The sequence below is a fragment of the Mustelus asterias genome, chromosome 30 (assembly GCF_964213995.1).
Source record: "Mustelus asterias chromosome 30, sMusAst1.hap1.1, whole genome shotgun sequence".
In the NCBI taxonomy this organism is placed as follows: Eukaryota; Metazoa; Chordata; class Chondrichthyes; order Carcharhiniformes; family Triakidae; genus Mustelus; species Mustelus asterias.
Genome location: NC_135830.1, coordinates 5800117 through 5820854, shown reverse-complemented (window position 1 = coordinate 5820854; position 20738 = coordinate 5800117). Strand labels below are relative to the sequence as shown.

At 42.4% G+C, this 20738-nt stretch overlaps 2 gene segments (V, D, J or C); both read right to left on the bottom strand.

The window, feature by feature from the left end:
• Positions 1-473: 473 nt before the first annotated feature.
• LOC144480978 (Ig heavy chain C region, membrane-bound form-like) lies at positions 474-18490 on the bottom strand. The segment is given in 7 exon segments: positions 474-497; positions 638-765; positions 4021-4350; positions 4852-5160; positions 6081-6392; positions 7364-7663; positions 18443-18490. Coding segments are annotated over 7 exon segments (1431 nt in total).
• Positions 18491-19682: 1192 nt separating this feature from the next.
• Positions 19683-20267, bottom strand: LOC144480989 (Ig heavy chain V region-like). The segment is given in 2 exon segments: positions 19683-20021; positions 20154-20267. Coding segments are annotated over 2 exon segments (369 nt in total).
• Between the last annotated feature and the right edge of the window lie 471 nt (positions 20268-20738).

The following is a 20738-nucleotide window of genomic DNA, read 5'->3' as shown; positions in this document are numbered from 1 at the left end:
GCCAGAGATGGTTAAAATTTCATTCAATATTTATTTTAAAAATTCAGAGAACATTTTACACCAACATTATTTTTTTAAAGTTAGAAAAGTGAACATAACGATCGAGCTTCACATTGAGAACACAACACATGCACAGGGAATCCGTCAATATTTGTACATCTGTTACATACACCAGAAAGAGAAAACAGGACCTTAATAGAAAGAGGAATTAACAAATAAGGATAAGGAATGAGAAAAGTTTCTTATTTATACATGATATTTAGACTATGGGGAAACTACTAACCACAATTACATTATAACAAAAAATGCCTCGTACTTTTCACTCTGAAAACTGAAATACCGTCTACGATTGTCTCAGTTACAGATTCAGAATGATAAACTGAGAGAATTTTACTGATAGAGTCACCAAGGGCAGATATTGTATTTGTGTCATACGGAGATCATAATAATCAGCTGAGGGAAATCTGCAGCATCCAAAATTCAACCCATCACTTGATCTGTAAAAGAAAGATACAATAATGAAGCAGATGTTTATGATGCGGGACATTAAAGTTAAAGTTTTTAATCAGTGGAACATTGAGAGATTTTTCAAATCCATTCTGTCAGTTTGATATGTGAGTGCATTCAATCATCTCACCTTCACCAGAGTGACTGCAGTGCTGTAGAAAATGCTCAGGAAGAACAGGACAATGAATGTGGAAGCCGTTGTCCAGATGTTACTGTTATCATCCTCATTGTCTTCAATCCAGATGCGGTCGGTGGAGTCTAGGGGACGGAGACCAGGGTATGAAATTAGATTACTTTATTTATCCAGGTAATCTTATTGTTATTTTTCTTTTCCCCGTTCTCCTTTTTAAACTGTTCATTTATTCTTGAACTTAATTTTCAATGTATACCGACTCTTAAGCTCAGGACACTCAGTAACCGATCTCCGTAACTATTTTCACACCTGATCTTGATTGACATTCCTTGGACAGTCCATGTCAGAAAGCACTGAAGGTGTTTTCTTGAAAATCAGTTGATTTTTTGACAATTCGGAACTATCCCTTATTGAAGAATATTATGACTGATATCGAGGAACGTTCATTGATCAATGATTGTTTTCACAGATGGTTACTGATCTATAAACTGTAAATGTTGTTGTTTAAGACTTGGGATGTAATTTCCGATCTGTGCTTCTTTATGGTGGAAATGTTTAGTAGATCGTGAGCTTAATTCAGTTTCTCAGCGTGTTTATCTGTTCATTGTACATTGGGATAATAAATCTGTGGATATCTCCATTAAAAAGTCACGTTTAAATTGTACTTTCATCATTTGCCTACCATTTGTACAGAAGATTTTGCATTTGTGTGCGTGTGCATGAGCATCTCGTGCTCTGCATTAATCTTTGGCTCTGAATTAATATGTGTTTATGAGTGTTAATGTACGCGTTCATTTGCCTGTGATTGTTGATTTGTGTAGTTGTGTGTCTGCATCTGTGCGCATATTTTATCCTTTTGTCATTGTGTATATATGACTCTATTATTGTGTGAAATCTATGAATATATATTAATGCCACTCTTAATGCGTGCACATGTGTTTATGCCTATTGCTATGTGTTAATTTCTGTCACTCTAATAATGTTTGTTTCCCTCTCTGTGGAGTTGCGGGCGTTGGACTGGGGTCGGCACAGTAAGTACTCTCACAGCACCAGGTTAAAGTCCAACAGGTTTATTTGGTTGCACGAGCTTTCGGAGCGTTGCCCCTTCATCAGGAGACAACTTACTGTTTCCCTTTCAGTGTGCATCTGTTTCTCCATGTGTCTGTGTGCACGCCTGTTAACATGTCAGTGTATGTATACACGTGTTGACATTCTTTATAACGGTGCGTTGATGTGTGCTATGGTGTTCTGTTCTATGAGCATGTTAATGTTTGCGTCTACATGTTTGTGTGTAAATGTTTTGCTGTCTGTTCTTCTATATGCAGTCTGGTGATTTGTTTATATGTATTTCCATATATGTTTGTGAATGTGTGTAACATTGTGTGTCTTAAAATCTATATTCCTATCAGCGTGAACGTGTGCTAATATATGTATTTATTGGAGTCTAAGTATGTGCTTGTGTATTTATGTGGGTCTGCATGCGTGTGTATCTGTCTGTATTGTGTCTATGCATGTATGTGTTTGTGTTTGGATCTGTACCTACTCACGTATGTGAATGTGTATGTACTTGTGTGTTTCATGTGTACATGTGTGCGTTTGTACATATTTGATTATGTGTGTGTGTGTTGTTGTTTTAGTGTCTGTTTGTACAAGGGCGCGTGTCCATGTGTTCGTATGTGTGTGTGTGTGTATGTGTGCGTGTGTATGTGTGTGTGTGTGAGAGAGAGAGAGAGAGAATGGGTGTGTCCCTGTGTATATTTGTGTACGGATGTGTTTGTGTATGGGTGTATTTTTGTGTGGGTGTATTTGTGTAAGTGTGTATTTCTGTTTGTGCATGTTTTGCCCATGAGTGCATTTGTGTGTGCATTCTTGTTTCTCTGCATGTGTGTTCGTCTGTGCAAGTATTGAGTGTACCTATGGTGTGTGAAAGTGTATCTGTTGTGTATTTGTGTGTTTCTGTGTCTGTATTTGAATGTGCCTGTCCCTATTTCTGTATATGTATGTGTGTGGGGGTATGTGCATGCGTTTGTGTGTGTATATTTACATGTGTCTTTCTGTATTTGTGTGCATATGTGTGAGTATGTGTATTTGTGTGTGTAGTTGTGCATTTGTGTCGATGTGTGTGTGTGTGTGTGTATGTGTGTGAGTGTGTGTGTGTGTGCGCTTATGTGTGTATTTATAATTGTGACAGTTTTGTGGAGTATTGTCGGTGTGTGTATTTTTTAGCTGTTGCTCCATGTTTCACCGCAATCATTAACTGAAAATGATCCAAACAATACGAATAATGGAGCATATTTTCAATGTTTTGCTGTATGAATGTAGTTTATGTGAGTGGCACGGTGATATCAGGAGAACGAATGAAATCATTCATTGATGCATCTCAGAAACATCAGGGACAGAACAGTAAAAACCGGGGAGGATTCAATCATTTGTTTCAATTTGCATTATGGGAAATCAATACCAGGACATGACTAACAGGAACAAGAGTGCAGAAACATTTTAAAATTATGTTGCATAAGTGTATATGCATCACATTGATTACGGTAATGATACTTCAAACTCTGCAGCAAATAAACCAGAAGCTAATTTGTACTGTTGGCAACTGGGTTCTTCTAGTAGAGAGCTGGTCCCTTCCAAACACGTCACTTGCGAAGAGGGAGGGAGTGAGCTCATAATTTCTCTCTCTACCCGGTGAAGCAATGTGCCTGATGGTTCTAACCAGTGACGAGATGGAGGTGAGTGGATTAAATAATGACATTCCTCCTCTTTTCATTGAGGAAGTGGTGGTACATGGGTTAGCTACTGCTCCTCCCCTCTCTTTGTTGGGTGAGTAGGAATCTGGTATGTTAACAATTTCACTCTCCCCTCTCTCTGATGGGGGGATTGTTGCCCCATGTTTCTGTGTGACCCTCACTTCAGTTCCCAGTGGGTGTGGTGCAGCAGCTTAAATATGACATCAATGGTAAAGGCATGGACAACGAGAGAAGCAGGAACACCGAGATCTAAATGTTGTGTTCGTTAGTCAGAAATGTTGAAATTGTCGGAGTTTTCCTCAGGGAGGAAAGTCGGTGAAGATATTTTGCAGAATCCTGTAATGAATGTGCTCTACTCTGTCTCTAACACAGGGTGTATCTGAGCTGGGCGCACTGGTTCAACAAGGCTTGGGCCCGAGACGTGAAAATACCTGACTCAAACCAAAGATACATAGTGGAAGTAAAATTGAAAACCAATCAATTAAGCGTTTGGGTATTTCATTTGTCGTTAGAGGAAAATGATTTTATTATTTTTATTGAAGATTTTAATGTAACCAAGTGATTCTCATTGACATGAATTAACGGTGTCCATCAGTGCAAGGGAAATGTTCACAAAACTGGGTTTACCGCTGGATTTGTCAACTGTTCTGTTGATGATCTTCAAGGGGATGGCTTCATGTCCCACCACACAGGAGTAAGAAGCGCCGCTGGACCATTCCTCTGCTGCAATGGATAACAGGCTGTACATGAAGAAGGAGCTATTCCCGCTCTCCGCGACCACCTCGGTGTTCTTATAGTTCCCAGGATTCACCGGCTTGTCGTTGACGGTCCACTTGACGAAGATCTCTCGAGGGGAGAAACGTCTCACTAAGCAGCTGAGGGAGACGAATCTCTGAGCGGAGACTTCTTCTGCCGAGGGCAGGAGGACAGAGACGAACGGTTCCCGCGGATTTGGATCTGCAGAAAATGTACAATAAATGTCAATAAACTGGAGAATTCCGGAGAGAATGTAACCACTGGCTCGATATCAGAAAAATGTGCTTCGTTTCGATTTTAAATGTTTCCATTTTTGACTTCCAGTTTGGAGGAGAGGTGAACACAATTATTTTCTCAAATAACTCAGGGGGCTGGACTGGGAAGTTTCAGAAATTTTACAGCACAGAATCAGGCTATTCGGCCCAACTGATCTGCTTTATTTTTGGTTTTCTGGTTTTTATGCTCCACATCAGGCTCCTCCCTCGTTATTCGATCTAAACCCAATAACGTCGCCTTCAGTTCACTTTTCATTCATCAACACATCAAATTTCCCCGTAAAAATATCTACAACCCCCAGTTTTTAGTTAGTGGAGTTTCCACTCAGGGGAGACCATTAATGCACTGAATGCTGAATATTGACCAGTACACTTACACTGGAAATAGACACAGTGACACATTTATTGCTTCAATCTCTCAGCTCACCTGTTTCCTTGTGGATGGATTTTCTTAAAGGAGTCGGCAGATCCTGATGGCTCACCACGCAGTCAAACACAGCCGCACTCAGCCAGGCTTGTGTCGAGATGTTTAAGTTGCTGACCACGCTGTCAGGATCCGCTCCTGGCTTTTCGGCAATCTCTGATTTCAAATACTTCCTGTCTCGGATCCAGGACACGTTGACTCCATAAGGAGCATTAGAAATGATGCAGGTTAAGGTCACGGTCGCCTCCAGTAAGACCTGTTCTATTGGTGGTGGCTGTATCGTCACTGTGGTATCAGGGCACTGGGGAGGATCTGTGAATGACAAATGAAAATCAACCCTAGTTCCCTCTTCAGAAGCAGGACAGCAGTCTTCAGCCTGAAGGAGACGAAGTTGCCTTCGATATATCAACCTCTAACTATCACCTTTCAACCTCTATGGAGGATGGAAAACCAGCCTGCTCTGTGAAATTATTCTCTTTTTGTTCAAGTATTTTAGCAGCGGTATCATTCTCATGAATCAACATTGCAGTATTCCCCAACAAATATACCATTCCTGAACTCAGGAACCAAGTACTGGCAGTTAGTTTATAAGTAGGGTGGATGCACTTCCCAATGTTTTACCCCTATGCTGTGAACTGTGAAACAGTCCGACACCGACTGTCTCTCCAAATCTTACCAGCTGTCTCAGGAAAAAGCTGACATCAAGACCACCTTGCTTACTATGTTACTTCAAAATGGAAGGGAACACTATTTCAAGGGGAGGCAGTGGCATGGTGGTGTTGCCAATGGTCTTGTAACCCAGGGCACGACTCTGGGGACACAGATTCGAATCTCACCACTGCAGATGGTGAAATTTGAATTTAGTAAAAATCTATCATTAAAAGTCAAATGATCATCATGAAGCCGTTGTTGTAAAAACCCACCTGGTTCACGAATGCCCTTTAGAAAAGTAAATCTGCTGTCTTTATCTGGCCTGGCATGCATGTGACTCCAGATCCACAGCAATGTGGTTGACACTTAAGTGCCCTCAGGGATGGGAAATAAATGCACGTCTCATGAAGGAATAACAAAAATTGCTGTTGTGATGAAATTCTGAATGGAGCACTGTCCTAATGCAGCAAACCACATGACAGCAAATTAGAAGTTGTTCTATCTTTGTACTAACTTTAATAGATCCCTAATTTCGATTAACATCGAAATTATATATTTTATCGTCGGTTTGAGTCTCTTACCCAGAGATCCGCTGATGTTCTGACTCTGAGTGAATCCTTGATGAGTGACCTGGCAGGTATAGACCACTTTACTGAACCATTCCTGAGCGGAGACTGTCAGCCGACTGCTGGCCGAGAAGTTCCCGTTCACTTCACAGGCGGGAGAGGTGATAATTCCTGAATCCATGGGTTGTCCATTCTTCAGCCACTCCACCGTCATTGACTTTGGCTGGAAATCCATGATTGAACAGACGATGGTTGCAAATTTTCTGCTGGTGATTTCTTCACTGGAACTCACGGTGAGGATAACGGTTGGGGGGAGAACGCGTGGGCCTTCAACAAACAAATGTTCAGACGTTACTTGAAGATTCAATTGACATCAATTAAAATTAGTTCTTTTATTTGAGCACCATAGCTGCCGATTTGAGAATTATATCCATGGTTTGGTTGAATTGGCAGGGAAATGGCGAATGGAATTCAACCGTCAAAAGTGCCACACAATGCATTTGGGGAGGGAAAACAAAGCAAGGCAATAAACTGGAATGTTAAGAGGGATTGAGGAAATGCAAGACCTTAGAGTGCACGTCCACAGGTCCTTGTAGATGGTAGGGCAGCTGGAAAAGTTGATCAAGAAAGCATATCGGATTAGTTCCTCTGTTATGTGAGATATTGAATGCAAAAACAGTGATACAATGATGGAGCTGCATAAAACCGAGTTAGGCCACGTTTGGAGTTTGCTGTACAGTTCTGGTCACCACGTTGCAGGAATAACGTAATGACTCTGGAGAGAGATGAGGTTTACAAGAATGTTGCCAGGGACTGAAAATTCCCGCCATGAGGCGAGATTGGATAGGCAGGGTTTGTTCTCTTTAGGAAAAGAGGAGGCTGAGGCGTGACATAATTGTGGTTCACAAAATAATAAGGGACGTAGGCAGAAATAATTCATTCCCCAAGTGGAGGGCTCAATTACCAGGGAGCATGGTCATTTAAAAGGTATCTGGGTCTGCATCTCAAGTGCTTTAAGCTGAAATGCTACGGAGCAAGGGCTGGAAAATAGGCTTACTTTGTCAGGCTCGTTTATTTGTTCTCCCTTTTGGCCAGCACAGACATGATGGGCTAAATGGCCTCATGCTGCACAGTAACATTTCTGTTGTTCTTTGGTTCTGAGCAACTTTTCAGTCAGGAGGCACTTACCTGGATTTTGCATAATTCAATTTTTCAGAGTGCTACATATCAGTTATAACTAAAGCCTTATACAGTTCAATCAGAGCGTTCCTGTCTTGCCCAAGTTCCACAACACTTACATTGCATTCCAATGCTCTTGACCGAGCTGCTGTGTCGAACCTCACACTTGATTTTGCTGCACTCTCCCTCTGACTGGGTGATGGTTAACTGGCTGCTCAAGGTGTAGGTTCCCTTCGCGTTTCTCACTGATGGATAAGTCTTAAATCCAGTGTCGATCAGCTGCCCATTTTTCTTCCAGGTCAGTTTGGAGACATCTGGAGAGTAGTCCATCGCCAAACAGCCGTAGGTGATGGAGCCAGCGGAGTTGTGTTGCTGACAGGAAGAGACGAGGCTGTAGAGAGTGGGCGGAGACGGTGTCGCTGGGAAAGAATAGTCGATTCAACAAGTTAGACTCTTACCTGCGTTTATTAATTAATCAAACATATTTATACAAGTATGTTTCTATATTAGGTATAACTCTTGGGGCTAAAGGGATCAGTGGATATGGGTAGTAGGCGGGCTCAGGATATTGATGAGCCGTAATCAAAGTGAATGGTAGAGCAGGGTCAAAGGGCCGAAGAGCCTCCTCTTGCTTCTATTTTCTATGTTTGAACGTCACAATTTGACTAGAATTATGAACTTAAGTTAATATTTCCCGATTAAGACCTACGCACACCTTTGAGCTTCTGTTACTCCTATCATTTGGGAATCGCCATCTTTGGAGAAACTCACATCACTGTCTCCACCTCTATCAGATTGGAAAGAGAAAAAACATTTTGATGTCATCGTAATGACATACCATTCACTGGATTAACAGAGAAGTGTAAAGAGTTTCTCCATTACTTCAGGCACTACCTATTTCTCAAACAACAGCACTTTGTGATGAAGAAGTTGTCTCTTCATTCATATCAGCCACTCGCCTGATGAAAGAGCTCCAAAAGCTCACGATTCCAAATAAGCCTGTTGGAGTTCAACCTGGTGTTGTCAGACTCCTTACTGTGCCCACCCCAACCTAGCGTCGGCATATCCACATTGTAGTTTTGGCTATTGCCTGTGTACAAACTAACTGATGCCCCTTCCTCTCTCCAACTCACTGCCCCTCACTCCACAAAACGAAGATTGGTGACTTTGCTTCAAAACTACCTTCGGAATGAATACTTACTGAATGACCAGGAAACTCTAAATGTGATTACAAATTCAAATAATTGCAACATTGACTAATTGAAGGGTCATACATTAATAGCAAGAGTTGGCCATTCGGGCCCTGACGTCTCCTCCATTATTCACTGAGATTACAGATGATCTGGTTGTGGTGCTAGCTCTATTTTGCACATCCTCACTCCGCCCGTCGATCACCCACTCTCTGCCCATTTTCCCCGACTCTCTGCGCTTTCCCCTGGCTCTCTGCTATTCCCTCTGGCTCTTTTCCCCTTTCACCCGGCTCTCCGCACTTCCACCTGGCTCTCTACACTTCCCTCCAACTCTGTCCCCTCTCCCCCGGCTCCCTGCCCTTTCCCTCAGCTCCCTACCCTTTCCTCTGGCTCTCTGCCCTTTCCCCCTGACTCCCTGCCTTTCCCCTTGACTCTCTGCCCTTTCCTCTGGGCTCTCTTGTACTTTTCCTCGGCTCTCTGTCCTTTCCCCGGCCTCCCTGCCCTTTATCCTGGCTCTCTCCTCTTTCCCTGGTCTCTCTGTCCTTTCTCCTGGTTCTCTGCCCTTTCACCTGGCTCCCTGCCCTTTCTATTAGCTCTCTGCCCTTTCTTCTGGCTCTCTGCGCTTTCTCCTGACTCTCTGCCCTTTCCCGGCTCTCAGCCCTGTTGCCCGGCTGTGGGCCCATTCCCCGGGCTCTCTGCCCTTCCCCCCCGGCTCTCTGCCCTTTAGCACGCCTCCTGTTCTCCCTGGCTCTTTGCCATTGTCCTTGGCCCTGAGCCCCCAGGGATTCCCCCCAGCTCTCCGCATTCGCAGGGCAGCTCCCACATTTGAACACCAAACTGCCGCTTGAGATCTTTCTTCTCTCTCGTTGCAGACCTCCACACACAGGTTTAGCGAGTGTGAGTGAGAGAATGTGAGTGCGTGAGGGTGAGTGATTGAAGGAGTGAGAGTGGATGAGTGATGGCGTGTGAGTGACGGAAGGTGGGTAAGTGAGGGTGAGTGAGTGAAGTTCTTTCAGTGAGGATGAGTGATTGAGGGTGAGTGAGTGAAGGTGGCTGAATGTGTGAGTGAAGGTGGGTGAGTGAGTGTCGGTAAGAGAGAATGAATGAGGGTGAGTGAGTGAGGATGCGTGAAGGTTAGTGAAGGTGGGTGAGTGAGAGCGAGTGAATGAGGGTGAGGAGTGAATGTGACTTAGTAAGTGAGGGTGAGAGAGCGTGAGTAAATGAGGGTGTGTGAGAGAGGGTGGGTGAGTGAAGGTGGCTGAATGTGTGAGTGAAGGTGGGTGAGTGAGTGTCGGTAAGAGAGAATGAATGAGGGTGAGTGAGTGAGGATGCGTGAAGGTTACTGAAGGTGGGTGAGTGAGAGCGAGTGAATGAGGGTGAGGAGTGAATGTGACTTAGTAAGTGAGGGTGAGAGAGTGAGTGAGCTGGGGGGGGGTTATTGAGGGTGGTGTGTGAGAGTGTGTGAGGGAGAATGAATGCGGATGGGTGGATGAGTGAAGGTGAGTGAGTAAAGGTGTTTGACTGAGGATGAGTGATTGAGGATCTGTGAGTTAGGGTGGGTGAACGTGAGTGATGGTGAATATGTGAGGGTGTGTGAGTGAATGTAGGTGCGTGAGTCTCAGTGAGTTTGAATGGGTCAGGTGGCGTACGTGAGAGAGAGAGGGTAATTGAGCTTGAGTGTGTGGGGCAACGTCTGGGTGAGTGAGGGTGGGTAAGTGGGGAGAGTGAGTGAGGGTGAGTGAGAGAGATTGAGACTGGATGAGTGAGGGTGGGTAAGTGGACTGAGTGAGTGAGAGTGGGTGAGTGAGGCTGGGTTAGTGGGATGAGTGAACGAAGGTGACTATGAGTGTTGGTGAGTGACTGAGGCTCTGAGTGAGTGACTGAGGGTTAGTGAGTGAGGTTGAGTGAGTGATAGCGTGTGAGTGTGGGTGACTGAGTGACAGTGAGTGAATGAGGGTGTGTGAGGGCGAGTGAGTGTGACTGAGTGAGTGAGTGCTGGTGAGTGAATGAGGGTGTGAATGTGAGTGAATGAGGGTGAGTGAGTGAGGATGGGCGAGAGTGAGAGAGCGAATGTGTGTGAGTGATTTTGAGTGAGTGAGGGTGTGAGGGTGAGTGACTCAGGGTGAATGAGGGTCAGTGAGTTTCTGAGATTGAGTGCGTGAAATTGAGTGCGTGAAATTGAGTGTGTGAAGTTGAGTGTGTGAGGTTGAGTGTGTGAAATTGAGTGTGTGAGGGTGGATGAGTGAGCGAGGGTGAGTGAGTTGGGATGAGTGAGTTGGGATGAGTGAGTTGGGATGAATGAGTGAGAGTGTGTCAGCGAGGGAAGGTGGGTAAGTGAGGGTGAGTGAGTCAAGTTTTTTGAGTGAGGATGAGAGTTTGAGGGTGAGTGAGGAAGTGTGGGTGAGGGTGAGAGAGTCAGTGGGCCACTTCCCCCTCTTCCTCTCCATCGATCTTTTCCCGATTCTCCACATTGATCAGCTTTCAGTAACAGGGATGTGTAAATCACCGGGCAGCTGCTTTAATGTCGGTGTCTTTCTTCAAGAAACACGTACCAGTGAACAAATAGTCAGACTGAGGGATCTGCAGGGAAGCTGAGAGCAAAACTAGGATGGGTCGCACAGGAATCAACCAGTATTGGGGAGCCAGGCGGCCTTGGTCTCAGCCAATTCCCTTCTTATTTTTTGGGTTTTAGTGTCCGGTTTAACACATGGAAATTCCTACTTCTGACCCCTTGTTGGAGGGAATGTCACTGTTGAAGCAGTAGAAGATTGTTGGTCCCAGAACAATCCCCTGCCGAAATCCTGCAGTGAAATCTGAACTTAGATGTTTGACCTCCAACCACCAATACCATGTTGCTTTGTGCTAAGTATGACTCCAAACAGAGAAGAATTTCCCGCCGATTCTTATTGACTCGTTTTACTCGGGCCCCTTGATCCCACCCTCATTCAAATGCTACCGGGGTGGGGGGCGTATCGGGGTGGGGTGGGGGGGGGGGGGCGGTGGCAGTGGCACAGTGATTAGCGCTGCTGCCTCAGAGTTGGATTCCCGACTTGGGTCACTGTCTGTGTGGAGTTTGCAAGTTCCCCCCGTGTCTGTTTGGGTTTCCTTCGGGTGCGCCTGTTTCCTCCCACAGTCCAAAGATGTGTGGGTTCGGTGGATTGGCCGTGCTAAATTGCCCCTTAGTGTCAGGGGGACTAGTTAGGGTAGATACATGTGGTTATGGGGATAGGGCTTTGGTGGGATTGCTATTGGTGCAGACTCGGTGGGCTGAATGGCCTCCTTCTGCACTGTAGCATCCTATGATTCTACTCTATGGTGTCAAGGACAGACACTCTGACGTATGTGAGATCGAAAGTGTGTGTGAGAGAGAGAGAGAAAGAGAGAGAGAGTGTGTGTGTGTGTGAGAGAGAGAGAGAGAAAGGGAGAGAGAGAGTGTGTGTGTGTCTGTGTGTGTGAGAGAGAGAGCGATAGGGAGAGAGAGTGATAGAGGGAGAGAGAGAGATAGAGATAGAGAGAGAGAGAGAGAGAGAGAATGTGTGTGTGAGGATGCCTGTGTATGATAGAATGCGTTTGCACGTGTGTGAGACAGTGGGCTGTGCGTGCAAGAGGAGAGAGTGTGCGTGAGAGAAAGGATGTGTGAGATAATGTGTGTGTGTGAGACAGAATGTGTGTTTGAAGAGTTATTCTTTGTGTGTGACAGTGTGTCTCTTCTTGAAAATGTATGTGTGTGGAGGGGCGGGTCGAGTGTGTGTGTGGGGAGTCTGTGTGAAAGAGTACTTCTGTGTGTGAGTGTGTGTATGTTGATGTGCAAGGGAGTGTGTCTATTTGAGATACACGATGTCTGTGAAAGAGAGTGTGTGTGCTTGAGGGAGGGTGTGTGTGTGGGAGAGTTGTGTTCATGTGAAAGACAGTGTGTGTGAGAGGGAGTGCCTATTGGAAAGCAAAATAATATGTTCATCAGTGTGTAAAACTGTGCGTGGGATGGCGTGTGAGTGCGAAAGATGTGTACAATGTGTGTGGGAGATAGAAGCAATGTGGGGTGTTTGAGTGTATGTGTGTGTGTGTGTGTGTGTGTGTGTGTGTGTGTGTGTGTGTGTGTGTGTGTGTGTGTGTGTGGAGGGGCGGGGAGAGTGTGTGTGAGCGAGAAAAAGTGTGAAACTTAGACAGAGTGGATGCGTGAGTGTGTGTGAGTGAAATGACTGTTGAGAGAACATGTGTCTGTGATAGGTGGAGTGTTTAAAGAGAGATACATTGTATATACATGTGTGTCCGTGTGTAAGAGAAGGAGAGACTGTGTGACAGATTGTGTGCGTGTGAAAGAGAGGGTGTTTGTGAGAGACAGTGTTTGAGAGCAAGATTGTGCATGTGAGACAATGTGTAAGGGACTGAGCGTGTGAAAGAGAGAGAAATATGTGCCTGTGTGAGAGAATACATGTGCAAGTGTTCATATGAGTGAGAGAGGGCATCGGAATGTGTGTGAGACGAAGTGAGAGTGTACGGAAGAGGGAATGTGAGAGGGATAGTGCATGTGTGTGTGTGAGAGAGCGAATGTGTGCGCGAGACTGTGCTTATGTGAGAGACCATGTCTCTGTGTAAGAGTGTGTGTTAGAGTGTGTGCATGTTCTATGTTTGTGAGAGTGTTTGTGAGAGAGCCAGTGTGTGAGAGCAAGAATGTAGAGGTGTGAGATAGTGTGCGCAAGAGAAATATAAATATGTGCGTGTGTGTGTGAGAGAGAGATGCGTGTGCAAGAGGAATTGTGAGAGAGCGTGTGAAGAAATGTGAGACAGCTTGAGCGTGTGTGACAGAGAGTGGAAGAGAGAGAGTGCATGTGAGAGTGCGTGCGCGAGAGTGTGAGACTGTGCTTATGTGAGAGTGTGTATCTGTGTATAAGAGAGAATGGGTGGGTGTGTGGGGATGTGAGCGCTTTTGTGTATGGGGATGTGAGAGATTGATGGAGAGAGCGAGACGATGTATGTATTTGTATTGAGAGAGTGTATGTGTAACGTGAGAGAGAGAATGTGTATGGGTGTGTAAGAGAGACCGTATGAGAGAGAAAGTAAGTGTGAGTATGTATGTGTGTGTGTGTGCATGTGTGAGAGAATATGAGAGTATTTATGTGTGTGAGAGTGTGTGATGTGTATAAGTCTCTATTTGGCTGATTCAGTCTGGAAAAGCACACTCACTCCACACATACTCACCCATTCACACAGTAAGTGGGAGTGACAAGTGAGCACAATATGGAGCGCGGGCCAAGGGTTGGAAAAACATTTAAATCTTTCGCAATCAGTCGCAATTGAATAATTTCCCCTTTCCTCAATGAGGGAAACCTGTAAAAACTCAAGAAATTTGACACAATCCAGGGCAAAGCCACCCACAAGATTATCCGCCCCCTCATTCACCCTATTCGCTCTCTCCATCACTAACAAGCAGTGACAGCAGTGTGTATTATATACAAGATGCACTGCAGCAACTCACCAAGGCTCCATAGTAAACACTGTCCAAACCCGTTGCCTTTATATCCTAACAGGATAAGGGCAGCAGCCACATATGAAGACTACCACCTGCAAGCTCCCCTCCAAGACACACACCATCCTGACTTGAAACAATACCTCAGTTCCTTCTGGCTCAAAATCCTGGAACTTCCGCCTCACAGCACGGCGGATGCCTGCAGCATATGGATTGCAGTTATTCAAGGATGCTTCATATCAACACTTTCTCAAGGAACAATTATTGATGATTAAAACTTCTGGCCGAGCAAATGACTCTAAAATGGCTTTAGAAGATTAAAAATAAGGTGCAAATAAATTTGACCCTTCAACTGTCATACCAAACAGGTCATGGACTGCTTTACTACGGAGCATAATATAGTAAATCTCACTTTGCATTTGCTCATCGAACATTCCCAAGGCCGGTTCATCACTGGTTAAAAATCATCCAAATCTCCCTCTACAATCTGAAGTTTCTGCTCTCTCTGATGGTCACAGTGTGCTTTAGGGATCTCATTTCTGAGACGCCGAGCCAAACATCAAGTCAAACTGTCACATTACTCACAGATACAAGTGTATGAAGAAATAAATCAAATTTAACTCCCTGAAATACAGGAGAATAAACCAGACGATTTACAGCCAGTCAGGCAGTTTCCTGGCCCCAACACGGTGACCACGCGCGCAGAAACAGAAGACACAAACGTGCAACAATCGACTTCCCAGCAGGTCGGTATGTTCAATCTGTCAATTTAATTCAAACTGTTTGAATCTAATTGATCAATGATCAATTTACAACAGAAAATCAATGACCTCTTTTAAATAAAACTGATATTCATTTCAAAACTCCTGTCGATTTTTAATTATGTCTCTCTGTCTGTCTCACTTCTCGAAAACTATGTAAAAATGTAATTTCGCTGAAAATTAGGAATCAAAAATAACAGATTCAGGACAGTTCAATGTTCCTGCCAGAGATACAGTGACACAGTAAGGATTAAATAAACCAAGAAACATTTACATTGAAAATCATTACCTGATTCGATCGAATTTCTTAATTAAATGTAATCAACAAAATAGTCGAGGTAAAACACCTTATCGAGCTAAGCAATGCTGATGAAGGAAAGGTTTTGTTTCTGAATTCATTTTCGATACAATTAAACATTCTCTGAAACGGATGATACTTTGCACGCCCGTGCATTATTCAAGGTATTTTGTTTTAAATTAATTAGCACCAATATTATATTTTGTTTTGTTAATTGCCGGTTACTTTTCCTGTTAGCTGATTTGTACTCCGTAATAAAATCAGTTTTCAATCATTCAAAACTTTCCCTGCCTCGAACATTGTGAAGTAATTGGGTTCCAATTAAATCTCAAACAATAAACTTCAAATTCCTGAATGGAAAGATTCAGACATCTGTAATTCATTTGCTTCAATCGAATAACATTGTCATGTTTTTTCATTTCCACTTTTACTCCAAATGCCTTATTATAACCTGCAAACGTGTTAAGAATGCATGTTTCTGAATGTGTATATGCTGTAACGGCCTGGCAGTTTGAGGTCAATGAAGCTGCTTCCTAGATTTAATAATTTGGACCATCCATATAATTTAATTACTGAACATATTGTTTAAATTAAGAAGTTCTGAATTAAACAATGAAAAACACAATGAGGACAATTGATTCAAATCCTCTGCAACACTGAAACATGATGCACAAAATAAGTCGAGACTTTTTCTTCAGTATAATATTTAATACCAATTAAACATAATGCTCAAATAGAATCAATTCTAATATTCTGTCATTTATTCATCCAATAATTCTATTCTATGTTCAGCAGTAATGAGAAACAGGATGTTATTATTAAATGCAGAGCAAATATTACTAATATAAAAATATTATAATATTATAAAAAATTACTTATTTGAATTTCAAGTATTAAATTGTAAATCTCTAGCCAGTTTCTGTTGACACCTTACGACAATTCAAACACCATTATATGAACAATTGTTTAGTGTTAGCGAATTCCCCCTGTCAGAAAACTGTGTTCACTCTGTCACATTTATTTAAACTGTGGGGTTCTAATTGATCAATTTGCAAACTACAACAACAAAAATCAATAACTTCTTTTAAATTAAACTGATATTCATTTCACAATTCCCTTCGACTTTTAACTATTTCTCCCTGTCTATCTCAAATCTCGAAAACTAGGCAAAAAATATACTTTTTTCTGAAAATGAGCACATCAGATATAACCGATCCAGGGTAGTGTAATGTCCCTAACAGAGATACAGGGACGCAGTAAGAATTGTAATTCATGATTTACTTTAATCTGCAAGCATCAGTTAACATGAATAAAATGCTCAAATATATATTTGTTTTATTTTTTCCGATACCAGTTTGTTTTATCCTGACAAGGATGTTTAAACGCAGTTTGTTTTTTTCATTTAGCTCGAAAAACTGTAACCGCTCAGGATCACCGAGTTGAAACAATACAGAAACAATTGAGAAACACCAAACCATTTCACAAATTTTGGGATGAGATTAGTGATTAATTACCTCTGCATCCAACTACAAATTACTTGGAAGGAATGCTGCGCCTGCACAGAAACAATGTAATAATCGGGCACAAAAATTGCCAAATAGCGTTTTATTGCCAATTATTCTCCAAAACTCAGATTTAAGTGAATGCGAACTTCATCGGGGATATAACAATTAATGCAAAGTATCTTGTTGAACTGAGCGCTGCTGTGGAAACAGCATGTTATCATGGAAATAGTTTCTGGAATTATCACAAAATATTTCCAGCCGAGAAACCTTTCTGGTCATGTTAATTGTATGCAAAGCACAGCAGAACTATTAACGCCGATTAATGCGAAATGATATTAATGGAAAATAATCTTTTGTGAATATGTAGTTATGTTACCGATTAATAACAGTTTGATTTATATTAATTTTACTATCAAACTTGTTAACGAGAAGTTTCTTTTTGCAGCAACTACTTAGTGTCCGATTGAGCGTTGTAAGACATGATTTATTTTAATTTCTAAGTTAGTTAAAATTTATTAAAATGCTGTAATACCTTTATTTTATTTATTTCACAACCTGCTTATTTTCTCCCTACAAGGATTTTCAAACTCATAGATTATTTGCATTTAACCAGAAAACGTGTAACCGCTCACTGCCACCGAGGTTAAACAATGCAGAAACACCAAAACATTTCACACATTTTAAACATTCTTAGTGACCCAACAACAGAACCTCCTCAACAGAAACACACCAAAACACATCAATGAGGGAATGAATCCGTTTCACGGGGACGCAACTCAATTATCCATTCAACAAAATCAAAAATATGATTGCAAGGAAATCTCAATATTCAATCCGGCAAACCAGCTCGTCACCAAATATATGAATGATTGAACTAAACAGAAATTTGGAATAAGAGCAATAGCATTGCGAGGAGGTGGAATATGTCCAACAAATTAAAATTGAAATTTTACCACATTCTATTCATATTGGGTCATATTTCAAACAGATTTCAAACATATTAAAATATTGGGTGGGTAAAAGCTGCAGCCGTCAGATGCCACCGAGGTTAAACATGGCATGTATCCCAAATTGTGAATGCTGTGGTAAACTATGTTTTGGACGAGTGGCATAAACCATGGTTTGGTTTAACCTGCAATTATCAGCTACGATTTAAAAAAATACAAATACAATAAAGCCTGCCTGATTTCTGTCTGCAGGCACGCGTCAAGTAGTTTAAAACCCGCAGACTGTTTGTATTCAATCACAAAGTGTGTAACAGCTCAGTGTCACCGAGTGGAAACAATGCAGAATCTCCGAACCATTTCACAAATTTTACTTATTCAAAGTCACCCAGCCAGACAACCTCCTCACCAGAAACACGCAGCACTGAGGGACTGAACCCCGGTTCATGCAGAAGCAGCTCAATTCTACAAACAGTTGCAACAGAATCAAATTTCACATTGGCAGAAAATCTCAATTTAAAATCCAGCCAATCTGACCATCACCAAAGCAACTAATGATTAAAATAAGCACAACAATGAGATAACAAAACCAGATTGTGATTAAGCGGAACATGTTCGCAACATTAAAGTAGAAACTTTAACACATTTTGTTAATATTGGGTTAGATTTCAAACACTTGTGCAGTAGATGGTGCAACTCGCAGCCACTAGATGTCACCGAGATTAAACATTGAAGAAACGCCGAACTGTTTAACAAAAGGAATGCATTTAAAGTAACCCAGCCACACAATGTCCTCAGCAGATAAACACCAAATCACAACAAGAGACTGAATCACTCAGTATCGCCTTTTGTCAATTAACAGTAGAATTCTATAACCCCCATTTTAAGCAGGATCACATGAAACATTGTAAAGATTTTCAGCACAGAATCCACCAAACCACATTACATTGAACGAATGAATTAATAAAATCGAGAAAAAGTACAAAACAAAAACTCAAATAAAACACTGACTAAATAAATGCATGGTTCTTACCTGCAGTCACCGTCACCATGGTCCCTTGTCCCCAGTAGCCCATGGCGTCACAGTGTCACATTCTCGAGGCTGGGTCATACAATAACCATCTCTGCACAAAATAGACAGAAATCCATCAGTATTTTAAAAATTCACAAGCCAGAGGGAAAGCAAATCACTGCATGTTCATGAAATTATTATTGCACTGGTGGATACCGTTCGCTCTTCGTAAATAACCTTAATGTTTTATATTTCATAGAGGATCACATGATCAAGTTACTGAAAACACCAACTGATAATCAAATAGTTATCATACATTTTCCATATTAATTCTCGCTATTTGTGTAGTGCTGGGACATAAATAATACAGCACTGTAAATAATACTGGATTGGAAAACAGAGCACTGCCCCAGTCTCGGTCAATTAGTGCTGAGGGGTTTTTGTATCGACAGTAACTGCTGTGCCACCCAGTTATCACAGTGAGACACAGCATGACAAATACTGTGCCCGACTGCTAACTGTTTAATTTCACTGCTGTCTCAAAAATCTGATTCTGCCTCATCCACGAGCGAGTGACTGAGATATTTCAGCTTGTCCTGGTCATTGTATTTATAAAGGGGATCGGAATGCTTTTAAACTCTCTGTGTAGATTTAGCATATCGGTAAATATAGATTTTATGGGAAGATTTTTATACCTTTTCACAAACTAACATTACTTCCACACATTATTTCACTGAAGCCTCGTTTACTTTGAAACTCCTGCTGTGGTACTGATTACCAATTTGAACAATCTCTTTCCATGAGGTTTCTGTATGAGGATGTCGCTGTGCTCAGCACTGTGACCCCCCTGTAGTATCACAGTGACACACACTCGCACAAAAACTGCACTTACTTTCTGTTCAGTACTGCCGCTCAATATTCACTTCAAATAGACCATTATTTGTGATGTAATTTACACTTCATGCAACAGTTTACAAAACACAATCTAAAAACATCTCCTCCAAGTGTCAGAAATACTAAAACGAGCATTATATCCAGGTGTGTAATTGCTGAAACTGTTAACAGTAAATATAAACAGAGTGAAAAGCTCAGCCCGTTATGTCTGTGTGTTTTCTTGGTTTAATGTTTAATTTTCACTAAGTTGGGTTTGTCAGAAGCGGTTTGTGTTTTCGTTCTGATCACTGTCGTTAGTGTTATATTTAAAACAAGCACTGACCTTCAGGTTATGATGGAAGTTGCTGAATTCCCTCTCGAGCTGTTCTTGTTCGGGTCCATCCCTAGTTCCTCTCGCTGTGGTCTCTTGCACAGTAATAGATGGCGGTGTCTTCGGTCTTCAGCCTCGTCACTTCCAAAGAGAAGATGTTGCTTGAAGTGTCTTTGGACGCAGTAAATCGATCCTTAATTGCTGGGGCGTAGCTGTTGTCAGATGAACTATAGTAGTAAACCAGCCACTCCAGCCCCTGCCCGGGAACCTGTCGGATCCAGTACATGTAAGCGCTGCTAAGAGCGAAGCCGCTGGTTTTACAGGTCAGTGTCAGGGAGCCTCCGGGACGCCCGGTCTCTGCCTCTGGCTGAGTCAACAAAACCTGCGTCTGGACACCTGTAAAAATAGATCAAAAAACCCGAGGATTAATCCTGGTGTAATGATTTTTGACTCTGGAATATTACAGAGATCGACTAAAACTGAGACAGTAACTGTGGGAGACTTGGACAATGAAAAATAACTACTCACCGGATAAGAAAGTCAGCAACAAACTGAGAGTAATCGCCGACCTCATCCTTCTGGTAAATTGGGGGAAATGGTTGTGTCAGGAACTCAGTGAACAAACCAGCTCCCGGACTGTTGGATTCCGGTCCCGGTGAGCGTCATTTAAATACCCGGCAGCAGGGGGCGGCTTTCCAGGCGCCGCCTGTTGATTCCCTTCTGGAGGCGGCGACTGGATCCAGGTCCCACCTTCCACACCCAACAGAATGGACTTCCAGATTTACAATAGGTTAATATTAAAATGGACATTTTATCTGTATCGGGATATTTGTTTGGCTGAATATGTCCATTGTATTGTCTCCATTATTTCTGATGGTGATATTGCAGTTCATCATTTCTTTATTTAAAATAACTAATTCCATTGTAAATATGGTGATTTTATTACCACGCCCCCAAGAAGAACACAAATCTGAAAATGATGAAATAACATTTGTGGAAAATAAAGAGACCGTCAGTCTGTGTTGCAACAATTCCGGGTCTCTGTCACATCACAATAATAAAGCATCATTTATCAGAAGAAGTTTTACCGATTTCTGTAACTAAATGAGGGGG